The sequence below is a fragment of the Cibotium barometz genome, chromosome 33 (assembly GCF_041138505.1).
Source record: "Cibotium barometz isolate CiBa-2024 chromosome 33, ASM4113850v1, whole genome shotgun sequence".
Taxonomy (NCBI): domain Eukaryota; kingdom Viridiplantae; phylum Streptophyta; class Polypodiopsida; order Cyatheales; family Cibotiaceae; genus Cibotium; species Cibotium barometz.
Window position 1 is genome coordinate 45,657,027 of NC_141078.1, and position 14,069 is coordinate 45,671,095.

Sequence of the window (14,069 nt, forward strand, 5' to 3'; positions counted from 1 at the left end):
GATGGCCGTGATGCTAAGGCACAGGCATTGATTGCTCTTTTTGTTAAGAAGAGTATTGTACCTCATATCAAATCATGCGTTACTGCTAGAGAGTCTTGGGATAAGCTTGCCTCTTTGTATTAGGTGCGCAACGAGGCCCGTGTTGCCTATCTCCGCAAGCAGTTAAAGGATCAACATATGAATGAGGGTGATAGCATGGATGCCTATTTGACAGCTATCAAAGATTTGAAAGAGCAATTGGCCAACATTGATGAGGATATTCCTGATTCTCAGCTTGTATCCGGCACATTGGATGGATTGCCTGACTCTTACCAAGGTTTTGCTACTACCTTGAGGTTGGTTGCCATGGGCAATGCCAACTACTATTCCTTTGATCGGTTGGTTGCACTTTTATTGCAGGAGGAGCAGAGTCGCTCTAACAGAAATGGCAGTATGCGTTCTGATATTTGCAGCTAATGATAGGAATAAGGGAAAATTTCAGAAATCTGCCCCTAAAAATACAGCAAATCAGTCTTCTTCTTCATCATCCCAGGGTGATCAAAAGAAGAAGAAGAGGTGTAATTACTGTAGGGTTGCAAGCCATGATATAGCTGAATGCAGGAAAAGAATTGCTTCTGAAAAGAAGAAGAAAGAAAAGGGACTTGTGGTCTCCACTGCCTCTGGCAATGATGCCACTCCTAATGAGCATGCTCATTTTGCCACGGGACAGTCTTGGAGTTTCATAGTCCAATGCCATTATGATCCTTCTGTACATGATGTAGGTGATGCTTGCATGTCAGTTTCAGCTTCCACGTGGTTCTTTGATAGTGGTGCTTCTAAGCACATCACTTCCTGCAGGACATTGTTCACTTCCCTTGCTGATGCCCCAAAGGGGGGTTCTGTGACGTGTGCCAACAATGCATCCTATATGGTTAAGGGTGTTGGGCAGGTTGCAGTCACTTCAGCTGCAGGCAATGTTGTCACTTTGGAGAATGTTTTATATGTGCCAGGCATACGCAGAAATCTTATTTCCATTTCAGCTTTTGCTACATGTGGACATAAGATTGTTTTTGATGGGCATAGGTGTGCATTCTATGACTTGAGTCATGCCGATGCTATTGTTTTGATTGGTACTCTTCAGGGGGGCTTGTATAGCCTGGATGCATATGATAGATGCAGTGACAGTTGAGCCCATGATGCCCATGCTGTGGATGCAGATGTACTCCCTACCACATATTTATGGCATGAGAGGTTTGGTCACCTCAATCTTAATGCCTTGGTACGGTTGCCACAAATAGTTGAAGATATGCCACATATGCGCATGCCTACTAAGAAACATATATGTGAAGCTTGCTTACTTGGCAAGATGCACCGCTTTGCTCTCCCCAAAGATGGCAGAGTTTGGGCATCTCGCAAGCTATTTCTTGTTCACAGTGATGTGTGTGGTCCCATGAAGACCGCATCTATTGGTGGCTTCTACTACTTTGTCACCTTCGTTGATGACTTTACCAGGTACACTTGGATATTTGCATTGAAGTCCAAGTCGGAGGTGTTCACATGCTTCAAGCACTTCATTGCCTTGGCTGAAAATGATGCAGGCTTGAAGATTGCTAATATGAAATTTGATAGAGGGGGGGAATACATGTCTAAAGAATTCAATGATTACTTGGCAGCCCGTGGTATTCATCATGAGTGCACAGTGCCTTACACTCCTCAACAGAATGGAGTGGCTGAGCGGAAAAACAGGACCATTATGGAGATGGCTAGGTGTATGCTTAAGGGCAAGAATTTGCCTAATATGTTTTGGTTGGATGCAGTGATGTGTGGAAATTATGTCTTGAACAGATGCCCAACTAAAGCATTGAGAACAGTCACACCCTATCAGGCTTGGAAAGGTCTCAAGCCATCCATTTCCCATATGCGTACTTTCGGGTGTTTGGCCTACGCACATGTGCCTTCACAGAGACGGACAAAGTTGGATGATAAGGCTATCAAATGCATATTTTTGGGATACAGTGCAGAGAGCAAAGGTTATAGACTTTATGAGCCCTCATCACGTAGGGTGGTTGTCAGTAGTGATGTTATCTTTGATGAGACATCCTCTATGCCTTTGCGGGATTGCAAAATGCAGTCCACACTTGGTGTCTCGGACATTTTTGACAGTCTTGTGCCATTGCTTGGTTTCGATGCCTCCGATGATGCACCACAGGATCACACTCCTCCACATATTGCTCATTTACAGCCTATCACGCAGTCCGGACAGCCACCTGTTGTGACACAGATGCCACATGCTCTTGAGGATGTTGTGAAAGAGGCAGTAGAGCAGGAATTGGCTGACATAAGACAGCCTAAAAGAGCTCCTCGTTGGTTCTTTGACACTTTGAAGGACAACAAGTTAGATGCTCCTTTGCCAGCCCGTACGAGAGCTGTAGCCAAAAGAGATTTGGCAAACTCGGTTGCTCATGCTTTGATTGCTACAGCATGTGATGAGGAGCCTTTTTGTCACAGAGATGCCTTTTCAAATAAGTTGTGGATGCAAGCCATGCAAGATGAATTGAACTCCATTCATGCCAATCAAACATGGGAGTTATGTGACTTGCCTGCAGGTAAACATGCCGTGGGGACTAAGTGGGTTTATAAAGTGAAGAGGAAAGCTGATGGTTCAGTTGACAGGTACAAAGCCCGTCTTGTGGCCTAAGGCTATGCTCAGAAAGAGGGCATTGATTATGAAGAAACCTTTGCTCCCACTTCACGTATCACCACCATTAGATGTGTTATTGCCGTGGCTGCCCACAATAATTGGGAAGTGCATCAGTTGGATATCAAGACAGTATTTCTCAATGGTGTATTGGCAGAGGAAGTCTATGTTACACAATCTCCTGGCTTTGAGGTTGTAGGTTCTGAAAACAAGGTATGCCGGCTTAAGAAAGCCTTGTATGGATTGAAGCAGGCACCTCGGGCTTGGTATGATAGGATTCACACTCATTTGCTCAGCCTTGGTTTTCAGAATAGTCCCACAGAGGTGACTTTATATATCCGCAAGAGGGGGGCAGATTTGCTGATTTTGATCCTCTATGTGGATGACATGATTCTCACTGGGCCACATCCCAAGAAAATTGCAGATTTTGCAGATTTAAAACGGGAATTACAGCAATCATTTGCTCTTACTGATCTTGGCCAGTTGTAGTATTATTTGGGCATACAATTTGCTCGGACTGAGGGGGGAATTATTATGTCACAATCCAAGTACATTGGACAGCTCTTACAGAGATTTCAGTTTGAGGACTGCAAACCCGTCTCCACCCCATTAGAGACTGGTTTTTGTTTCTTTGTTGAAGATACCAGCGAACCTTGTGATGCTACCTCTTATCAGTAGGCAGTTGGTTGTTTACTTTACTTGTGTCATACTCGGCCAGACTTGCAGTACGTGGTCTCCCAGTTGAGCAGGTTTATGCACAGTCCCACTGATCACCATTGGCATGCAGTGAAACGTGTCTTTAGATATATCAAAAGCACACAACACTTGGGCCTTTTTTACAAGGCTAATTCTTCACTTATCATTCATGGGTTCACTGATAGTGATTGGGCTGGTTGCTATGATACACACCGATCCCATAGTGGCAATTGTTTCATGCTTGGCTCTTCATGCATCTCTTGGTTCAGCAAGAAGCAAGCGACAGTTGCCACATCTAGTTGTGAGGCTGAGTACAGGGCTGCTTTCACAGCTACAGTAGAGTGTGTTTGGCTACGGAAACTACTTGTAGATCTTCTAGTTGGTCAGACTACTCCTACAGTCATTCATACTGACAGTCTGAGTGCTTTGGCTATTGCACGAATTCCTGTGTTTCATGCTCGCACGAAACACATTGAGGTTCATTACCACTATGTCAGAGAGCGATGGTCAGATGGTGACATTCAGTTGTCTTACATTCCCACTGAAGACAACTTGGCAGATCTCTTCACGAAGGCTCTCCTGCGACCAAAGTTTGAGGCTTTTCGAGAAGCTTTACACTTGGTACCATTTGTTACTTGATCTGCTACTCTGTACAGTCATAGGTTGCTATATCCATATTGGACGAATTTGTGCAACCATAACCTTTAGTCTTCAGGTATCTTGAGACGTTTCCAGGATACTTCAGCCCATACCGTTGAGGGGGGTTTGTAGGCCACTCTATGGGCTATCCATAGGTGTCACTCATTCCTTGGTATGTGCCTTGTAGGCCTAGATATTATCAGTTAGGACCTATGGTACAGTTAGTACTAGTTCCGATTGGGACACCTAGTACATGTATGACACCCAGTTAGGGGTTCATCATATTAGGTGTATCTTTTGTACTTTTTATCTCTTCAGCAATACATCTACAGCTGCACGCTTTGCTTCTTGTCTTCCTCTCCTGTTGCTTCTGTTGTCCACTCCACCCAACAACTATGAGGCAATTCCTGATGAACACTTTGGTTGCTACTTATTGAACCCATGATACGACCACTTTACGAGCGTTCTACTAGTGTTCCTGTGTTTAATGCATCATTGGCAAGGTTTAATATACTAGTTAACTCTCCTCTCCAGTGTTGAAAACACTTGCAGGTGTTTTCAATGCAATTGACTGGATAAAAACAAGATGCCCCAGCCAGCATAATGCAGTAAAATTTTATGGATTCGTCAAAACACACATTTTAAGTAAGTACTCATGAATTATATTTCTGTTTACAGTTCCCAATTGGCATTGACCCTCAAAGGTTCATCAAGGCTCTTGACACACCTGAAGTGCAAATGTATATCCAGGAACTACAAGACAAGTTTGCTGGTCGAAAGGTATTACTCTTGTTAAGAGATAGAGGCTTGTCTACTTGATGCAATCCATTTCTGACGAGATCTAGCTAATCAGAGATGAGTTTTGAGATTTTAAGAGTCTACCCGATTATGTAAGATTTTCATTACAAAATTATCACTTCTCCACACAAATAGGAATCATAAAGCTAGCATAAAAGTCAATATGCCAGGGTTTTCCCATGCAGGTAATGCTCGGTGTGGATCGTCTGGATATGATCAAAGGGATTCCCCAAAAGCTTCTTGCTTTTGAGAAGTTTCTTGATGAGAATGCTGAATGGAGAGATAAGGTGCTGTTGGTGCAAATAGCAGTACCAACCCGGACAGATGTCCATGATTGTATGCTTGTACATCCCTTGTTCTTAACCTTTTCCTAAATCATTCATTTCTTGCAAATAACCTCAAGGGAAACAACATGATGTATAATGAAATTTTTAAATACACTTTCCTTTCCAACACTATAAAAAAGTGCAGTTTCTCTATCAAAAACTGATGAAAAGACAAAATATGTAAGTTTTTCTCCACAATCAAGTGTTGAGATTTTGCATTATGAATAAGTCTTAGGGGATGGATTAGTAAATAGTGTTACTGCGAAGATATCATTCCAGTTTTCCTATGGATATCTTAATTTAAATAAATTATTAACAGAAAGAGGCATATGCCGACAATGACTACCTCAGCAGGTGTTCATGAGTTAAATGCTGTCAGAGTTTTGGGACAGCATGGTAGGTCATGGGTCTTTCTCATGCTTCTATTAAAAACGTTTGGAGGCTTTGGATAGATGATGATAGACCGTTAAAGTGGGATTCAGGGCTGCACAATTTCCCACGTTGCTGTCAGATTTCCTCTATTACCTGGCATGCTAGGGCACAATGTCCTTGGGGATGCGATGTATCACACCTCCGAAGTTGATATTCAAAGAGTGTTACAGAAACTGATTGCATATCGGCATAGACAAGCATCTAGATCCCCATCTCTCCAGTTTTATATCCTGCCCTGAAAAGTGGCTATTTATATGAGCTAGCTCATCTAAGTCCCGAAGAGGAGAGTGGGAAGCCATGCTTTACTTCATTGGTACTGTGGGAGTCCCTCATTTGTGTAGTCTGTGTCTTTGGACAAAGGACTGTTCAACTAAAGAAAATGTTGTTCAAGGGCTTGTTACTTGCCGTGCTCTGATGAAGCTGATTTCTTGTTTACTAAGAAGAACAAAATGTGGTGTTTTGTTTCCTTTTCGGCCACCAACTCTCTTTCTGGCCACCAACAAGATCTGGTGTCTTGTTTCTTTTTCTTTGCACTGCCCATGTGGGCATGGTCTCTTTTCAAAAAAAACAGAAGGTAATTTTTTATGAAGTTCTAACTGACAGATTCTTGCTTCGCTTTCTTTGTGGACACAGATCAACGACTTACAAGTCAGGTCCATGAGATCGTGGGTCGAATCAATGGTCGTTTTGGAACCCTGACAACGGTTCCCATACATCATCTTGTAAATGCTACATGCCTTTGGTGTTTCACTTTATCAGTTTCTGTCAACACTTTCATGGTTTCTTCATATTTAGTATTTTAGCATCTGGTGGTGGTCTCAATTTCACATTCACATGCCTGTGTAGGCACAACCACACTTGCACGCACTTGCACGCTATGTACATACAAATGCACTTGCCTGGTAGGTACATACAGATTCAATCACATGCTATGTACAAACAGAGGAAATTGCATGCTTTTTAATTTTATTTGTCACTTACATATAGATATATTCATGAACCTATATACATGAGTTGATATAGTAACATTTTGTGTACGCTTTTATGAAATTTTTTGTGGGTGCACGTGTGCACGGGTGGGTGGGAGGGCATGTGCTGAAGCCTGAATTACATACAGAATACACAAGTTGATACATATGCATGCATATAAATGCACTCTCTCTTCTCTTTTTGCAAAGACGAAACTTTTATTGAGTATAAAATGTTGGATCAGCTACAGTCATCATGAGTATGACACTAATGGAGATATGGAGAGAAATGAAATGTTATATTAACGTCTTCAAAAGGCCATAATGACCTATGAGACCAAAAAGTTACATCATGGTGGATCTGATACAATGTCTGGATAAAAAAACCAGAAAATGAAAAATAAAGATGATACTATTGGCACCTAGAAAATGAAACTGGAACTGGAAGGTAAATAGAAACCCTTATAGGGTGTGAATATAGTGAAGGGGGGGGGGGGGGGGGGGGGGTACGCTATGGAGGTGAGTGGAGTACAGTGAGGGGATACAATATCATGTGGGACGGGGGGGTACACTATGGAGGTGCCTCCATCTCATAATATGTGCCGCATCGGACGCTGGCGGATCTCCTCAATATCCTCTGTGTGTGGTTAGCACCCTGACTGGGTGTCCCGCATGTTTCGCAAGAGAGAGAGAGAGAGTGAGTGAGTGAGAAGAGAGTATACACGACTATGATTGGGCACAAAGTACACTCCTGATTAATTGATTTGTGAGTACATTGGTCCCCCTTTTATGGGCTGAAAGTACCACCTCTTCTTTGACCTTATTAAATGAGGTGTGACGTCACAGCTTACCTCAAGGGAAGATTCCTAGGCTAAGAGACTATTCCCACACTTAACTCCAATTTCCCAACAAGAGTGAAGGAGTGGTGAGACCCTTACGCAAAAAAGTTTCATTACCTACTCTGCTTTCCAGTCCCCCCTCGACTGATTCACCACTCAACACCTCCCGTCTTGTGGTAAGAGAATCTCAAGTAAACCTAGGCAGAGTAAAGCAACTAATCTTTATCACCATCCCTTACTCTTGGCTAGGGTTTATGAAATCTCAGAGTTTGGAACATACAAAATAAAGAAAAAATACCCCTTTTTGGGGAGGACCTAGGCATAGGACCCTTATCGACTCAAACACGCACAGCTAAAACATACAAATGTGGAAGTTGGAGGGACTTCCTATGCATGATGTTTGCCAGTGTAGATCCTCTTCCTGTGGCGATGCCATGCAGTGGACGCTTGGCTCGTTATTTTTGGCTTGAGGGCTAGGGCAGAGCACCCGAGGGACTCTCAATGTGTCCGTGGAGGCTTCAATTGATAAAAGAGGCGTTAGATTAAAGAAGCCCTAAAATCTGTCAACTGCAGTGGCTTCAATTGAGTGCCAATACCTCAATTTGTCAGAAAGCCCCAAATGTGAGAGTATGTAGGTACCCTTAATTAGCCAATTTTGGCTTCAATTTTGAAAACCCCCAAATTAGGTAATTGCACGGCCCTTAATTAGGGGTTAATGATACAAGTTCTCACAAACCCCCAAATATTATGACAGTTGGAGCATCTAATTCGACAATTTTGGAGAAAAATTAGGAAAGCCCCAAAATGATGTATGAGCAGTTGAAGAAGCATTGGGTGCAGTCAGTGTTGAAGAGGAGATGATGGTGCAGGCTGCGTAGCAATAGTATGTATAGGTGGAGAAGCAGCTGGTAGTCGATGATGGGAAGTGCATGTGGCAACACGAACAACAGTGAGACAAAAGGCGCTAAGCTGACGTGGCCTTTTTTAATAAAATTTATTAAACCTTAATGAGGCGATGACGTGGTGAAGGCTCAACAGGCAGTGTTAACTCAGGACTGATCCTCGGCAGGCGAACAACAGCGATGTTGACAAGCTGCCACTCAACGACGAATTATTGGGCAGAGCTGTAGAAGTGCAGCAGGGCAGCTACTTCCACCAGGGATGTGACACATAGCACATGTCAGGTGTTGCACAAAAGAAGCAACAGATGCATTAGAAAATGGGAGATGAAGCCACAAAGAGCAGTTAGAGGTAATAATAGAGCGAGGCTCTGATACCAATATTGGATTAGCGGCTATGGAGGCTTCTATGCTACAATCGTCATGACTATGACACTGATGGGGGGAGAGAGAGAAAGAAAGAAAGAAAGTTATATTAACATCTACGGAAGACTCCAAGGGCCTATGAGACCAAAAGTAATACGATGGTACCATGGATATAGTAAGCCATGGAAAACTGAAAGAAAAAGTAAAATGAAATCAGTTGACAGTACATGTGATCAACAGATGATCCTGTGTAGAGCAAGGTATGTTGTGATCAGCTAATAACGATACCCGCTTCGGCCAGAACCAATCTGATGGTGGAGTGAATGTCAGACCTCTGTGATGGAGCGTGTCATGTCGGCGGCGGAGAACCTCACGAATCTCTCTCTTTGTGGTGGAGGGTCTTGATGCTCTGGGTCGGGGACGTCTGGCTCGCAGAATGGATTGAGCTCTCTTGCTAAGAACTCCTCTGGGGCGTGGAGCTGGAGCGTGGGTACGGGTCGTGGGCTTTGATGTCGTAGTAGAGAGCTGTTGTGGGCAGTGGATTCCCATGTGGATGTGTGTACCACAAAGAAATGTGGGATGGCTCTCTGTGAGGTGTCCTGTCAGAGCCGGGACTGTCTCTCAGCATGCTGCCTCAACACTACATCCCTGTGTTGTCTGAGCTCCATCAAGTACATGCCCAAGCACCTCTGATCCTCAAAATGTATCACCTCTGTGAGTGGTCTGAATCCCTCTCGGAAGAGGCAGTGGAATCTCCCCCGTATCTCATAGTAAGCCGGGCAACTGAACATATAATGGGCCTCATCCTCTACTGCTCCTGTGATGCATACTGTGCATGTCCTCTCCTCATGTGGGATATCCTCAGCTATGCCAATCTCTACTTTGAGGCAGTGGGAGGATACCCTGAGCTGGCCGATCGTGATACGCATAGCATGTGACATGTGTATCTGTATGTATCCCGGTATCTCAAAGAATCCATCCTTGGAGAGTCTCAAGAAATGAGGAGGGCAGTCCAGTTCGTCTCAATCGCTCCCTCTCCCTCTCGCAGAATAATTGGATACAGGACTCTAGTGGTAGTCATGGGAGGCGATCTTTGTCAAGCGTGTATACATGCTGAGTATAAGTGACAATCTAAAAAAGGGCATCTATAACTAGTGGGGCCACCCCACACTCTACATGTACAATGTCATGTGGTACAGATGGCTTACTCCTGATCATGCGTGACAACATCATCACTTGTAGCCTCTCTATGCTCCTCCCCAGTGATCCTTCCCTAGGCCTGGCCCCGAAAAGGCTGCACCATACATGGCCGCTGGTCGTACTACGAGTATCGAAGAGCCAGCACTTAGTGCGAGGTTCTTGGAAATGTGCCTGGAAACACTCTCTCTCCATACGGGCTAGGGAGGCATGCCCCCTCGCAAGTTGGTCAGTGGCAGCTGTGGCCATACAAAACAAAGGGCGTGTAAAAGTGACTCCTAGGTACACATACTTCTGCACAATCTCCACTGGGGCATCTCTATATATGAAAGAAAATCAGGAGGCGACTGCATAAGATGTGTTGAAGACCATAACCTTGGTTTTGCCCAAATTGACTGTAAGGTCTCTCTCCTTGCAAAATCTGTCCAATGCATTTAAGTGTTTCTGTAAACCCGTGGTTGAATCTGAGATCAAGACAATGTCGTCAGCATATAGCAATATGGGCACTACTGTCTAAGCCAATGTTGAACCTCTTCCTCCGAAACTATCCACAAATACTGCAATCTCATGAATGTATAGGCCAAAGAGTGTAGGTGAGAGTGGGCAGCCTTGCTTAACCCCGATAGTGCTACATATATCTCCTGAGGTCCCACTGGGTGCACGTACTCAGACAAATACTGCCTCATATAGTGCCATCACACCCCATATCATCTCATGTGAGAACTAGAGCTCTTGCAAGCGTCCTACGAGACGGGATCGAGGGACAGAGTCAAAGGCTTTGCGGAAATCCACAAAGCAGCATTACACATGTTTCTTTGAAGACCTTGCCTCCTCTATGATAGCCCATAATGTAAAGATATGGTCCAGCATGAAGAAGTTTCTCTTGGAGCGTGCCTAGCCTGATGCTCTGTTTCCCATCCTCTCTTGCATAGAGCTCATCATGTCCTCTAGTATTGGCCCATAGATTTTGGCCATTGTGTGACCAATCATGATAGTCCTGTAGTTTGGGTCCGTGGGGTCTCCTACTCTCTAGATGGGGACAGTGGTGTTGGTAGTCCAGGAGGGTGGGAAGCCTTTACAGAGTGCTCTGTTAAAAATACTGGCAAGAATGGGAGCCAATACGTGGTGCCCATGGGCAAAATGTTCCGCACGTAGATCCTCGTGATCTTTTGCTCTCCCATTATGCAGTAAGAGCAGGAGACCCCATGAGGTAATCCACCGTACTAGTGCCTCCCCCATGCGGAAAAGATATAAGGCTGTCCGACTGCGGGCATCCGGAGAGCCCATTATATATAACCAGCTCATGCATTGCCCCCATCTCCAAGAAGTGTCTATCATATGGTGTTGCATTCCCCATATCCTGGTTGGCCCTCTGGAGGCCCATCTCAGCCAAGTCAATTTTTGACAACATAATGGCATCTTCCTAGAAGTCATATGTCTGCACTTGTTCCCCTTTTGTCCGTGCATTAAAGTCCCCTAATAGGAGTGCCTCTCCTTGTTGGGAGAACTCTACAATGTCTGCAAATAATGGTGCATATGGAGTCTCTCCTTTCTCTGCTGTCAACCAGCATACATATTCTGATTTTTTTTTTAATGAAAAGGAGACCTATATTAAGTATGAAAAAATTTACAAAATGGAGATTTCACACCAACCAAGGTGGAGATCTCAACCAATCAGGAGCCCTGTGCTGCCAATAGGGTTCCGAATGAGAGGATGTGAAAAAGATACCAATGTCCCACTCTCTCATAAACTGACCGCGCTTCCTCTCCGCAGCCCTCGAAGATCCCTGGATTCTGGCCCAGGTAGCCATAATGGTGTGAATAATATCACTCCAAATCCGGCAAAGACATTGAGAAACAAGAACGGGAGTACCCTCAATGGCCTTAGTGCATCTAGCCTTCTAGATATTCCAGGATGAGATGCTAGCAATAATCTCCCAAGAGCTGTCTAACCTCTGAGCCGGAGGGACAAAGTGTGAAAGTGGCAAATCCTGAAGACAAACTCCTTGCGTAACCATGATGGCCAAGCTCCTGTCAGTCCCCTCGAACCTCAGCTGAGGCCCAGAGTGTGTCAACCAAATGATAGAACCAAAAGAAATGATAATATTCCTCTTAATCCTACCAAAGAGGCCCAAAGTGTGTCAACCAAATGATAGAACCAAAAGAAATGATAATATCCCTCTTAATCCTACCAAAGAGGTGTGCAATCGTAGACCAAACCCTTTGTGCTTCCCTGCATTCCCATAAACAATGGTAGACTGACTCCGAAACTCCTGCACATCTAGGGCATGCTGGGCAAGCACCAGTAATAGACCTCCGTTGATTGGTGGATAGACCACCATGAAGAGAAACCCAAATAAAGGAGGAAATCTGTAGCTTCCTATAAGAATGCCACAATCTCCGCCAAAATACCCTTTGAATGTCAGCCAAAATGTCGTAGGATTCCCAATGGGGTCTAAGGGTAGGGACACTCTGAATGTGTCCCAAGATAAGATGTCTGCCATTCCACATCGTATAACTGAAAAAAGGCATGCTTTTCAAAGGGTTACAAGCATCCTTCCACTCCCACTCACCGGGGTCCCAATGCAAATGTCTGATAGGGCGGCCACCATACAACCAAAGGCTAACAGTCTTTGTGATCATCCCTTGGGGGGGGGGGTGGGGGGCCTCAATAAGGTCCTCCACGTCACATCTCTCCAGCTGCCATCCATCCTGTATAGAAAAAAAGACCGGTACATCATCCTCCCTAGGCAAGGAGACACCCATAACCTGAAGAGGAACACCTGTCCTAGAAAAAACCCCAAACCAAGAATGATGATGGCCATCCAAGAAAGATCCAGTAATCGAGTGGTTGGGAATGGCTGCATCAATCTGTGCAATCCTCCGGCTAGAGCCTCTCAAATGCTGCGTGAAATCCAATCTTTGCACCTCGGTGAGGCTCTGAAACCTCTTCCAAGCCAACACTATGGGACATAGGGTCTCCCAACCAGCCCAAAGAATATGCATAGCTACCCCAAGAGGTCTACCATGCACATCTAAGATCAAATAATTCCACAGAATGGGCTGCCGGTTAGCTTCCTCCACTGAACGCGGGGGGATGTGTTCCAAAAAACTCCTCAGGAAGTCCCAGGCCCGTAGGAGGGACCTAACCAGGGGGGATAAAGGAGAACGGTGAACTGCATCCGAAAAAATAAAGCGTGAGCTGAGAGCCCAGTCACCTCCGCGAAGAGGGACACATTTCGTGATTTGTTGCATGAGAAAGTCCTTCCACGGCTCAGTGCCCGGAAGAATGCCCCTAACAACAAGCTTACAAAGCAAAGCCTTACATTGCACCTCAGGGTCAATGATATTCAATCCCCCTTCCTGCTTAGGCCTGATAATGGTTTCCCAAGCAACTCTTGCCTTGGTGTGTGCATTTCCATCAAGCCTTGACCAAAGAAAGTTCCGAATAAGGCGGCGAAGCTGGCCAATGCAGCCCTTATGAAAAACCCAGCATGAAGCGATAAACCAAGCCGTGGCTAGCAAAACTTGGTTAACCACCAAAGCTCTAGAGGCCAAGTCGAGCTTCCTCCTAGCCCAATGATGAAGTTTGCTTTTAATGCTTAAGAGCACTAGAGCAAACTATTGTGTAGGGGAGATGTCAACGCCCATGAGGTTCACTCCAAAGGGTAGAAACCCCCTTCGCGTCCACCCTTCTTGTCAGAAGGTTGCTCAACCATATTAAAATCTCCTCCCACTATCCAATGATCAACGTGGGGAATGACATTTGTAATGGTGTCCCAGAAGGCCGCCCTTTCACACCTCACTTTAGGTGCATAGATATTCAAGATTTCCAATTTCTGACCCTCATGCATGATCAAGATCCACTGCGCTCTAGAAGGGATGATAACACCGTGCCCAATAACATGAGGCATAACAGATGCTGCCCACTTAAATGCAAACACCCCCTCTAGTCCCAATTGCCGAGGACGAGGTGTGGCCAGAAAGCATCTTACCAGTTTTGCCACACTGAGATCTATCCAATTTGTGTTCCTGCAACAAAAGTACATCCATAGACCCTCCTGTAATAGCAAGGTGACGCTGGTCCTTCAGAAGGCGCTTCCTACCACGGGTGGGAAGCCCTCCAAGGCCCTGAACATTCCATGAGACGATTCTCATGGAAGATAAGAGAGTTTGACCCCCGATCTAAGAAGACGATGGGCAGCCTGAGGACGCCTCTCATAATGCTGGAG

At 44.9% G+C, this 14,069-nt stretch overlaps 1 protein-coding gene across 5 annotated transcripts in view; it reads left to right on the forward strand.

Moving 5' to 3' along the window:
- Positions 1-14,069, forward strand: part of LOC147619643 (alpha,alpha-trehalose-phosphate synthase [UDP-forming] 1-like) — a 192,538-nt gene that overhangs the window by 89,993 nt on the left and 88,476 nt on the right. For 4 of the 5 annotated variants that reach the window (XM_086773321.1, XM_086773320.1, XM_086773323.1 and 1 more), the window contains exons 5-7: positions 4,691-4,792; positions 4,996-5,146; positions 6,202-6,290. In XM_086773321.1, coding sequence (XP_086629447.1) covers positions 4,691-4,792; positions 4,996-5,146; positions 6,202-6,290 — 342 coding nt within the window. Of the gene's footprint in view, positions 1-4,690; positions 4,793-4,995; positions 5,155-6,201; positions 6,291-14,069 lie in introns of all 5 variants that reach the window. The other variant, XM_086773322.1, reaches the window with a different exon arrangement.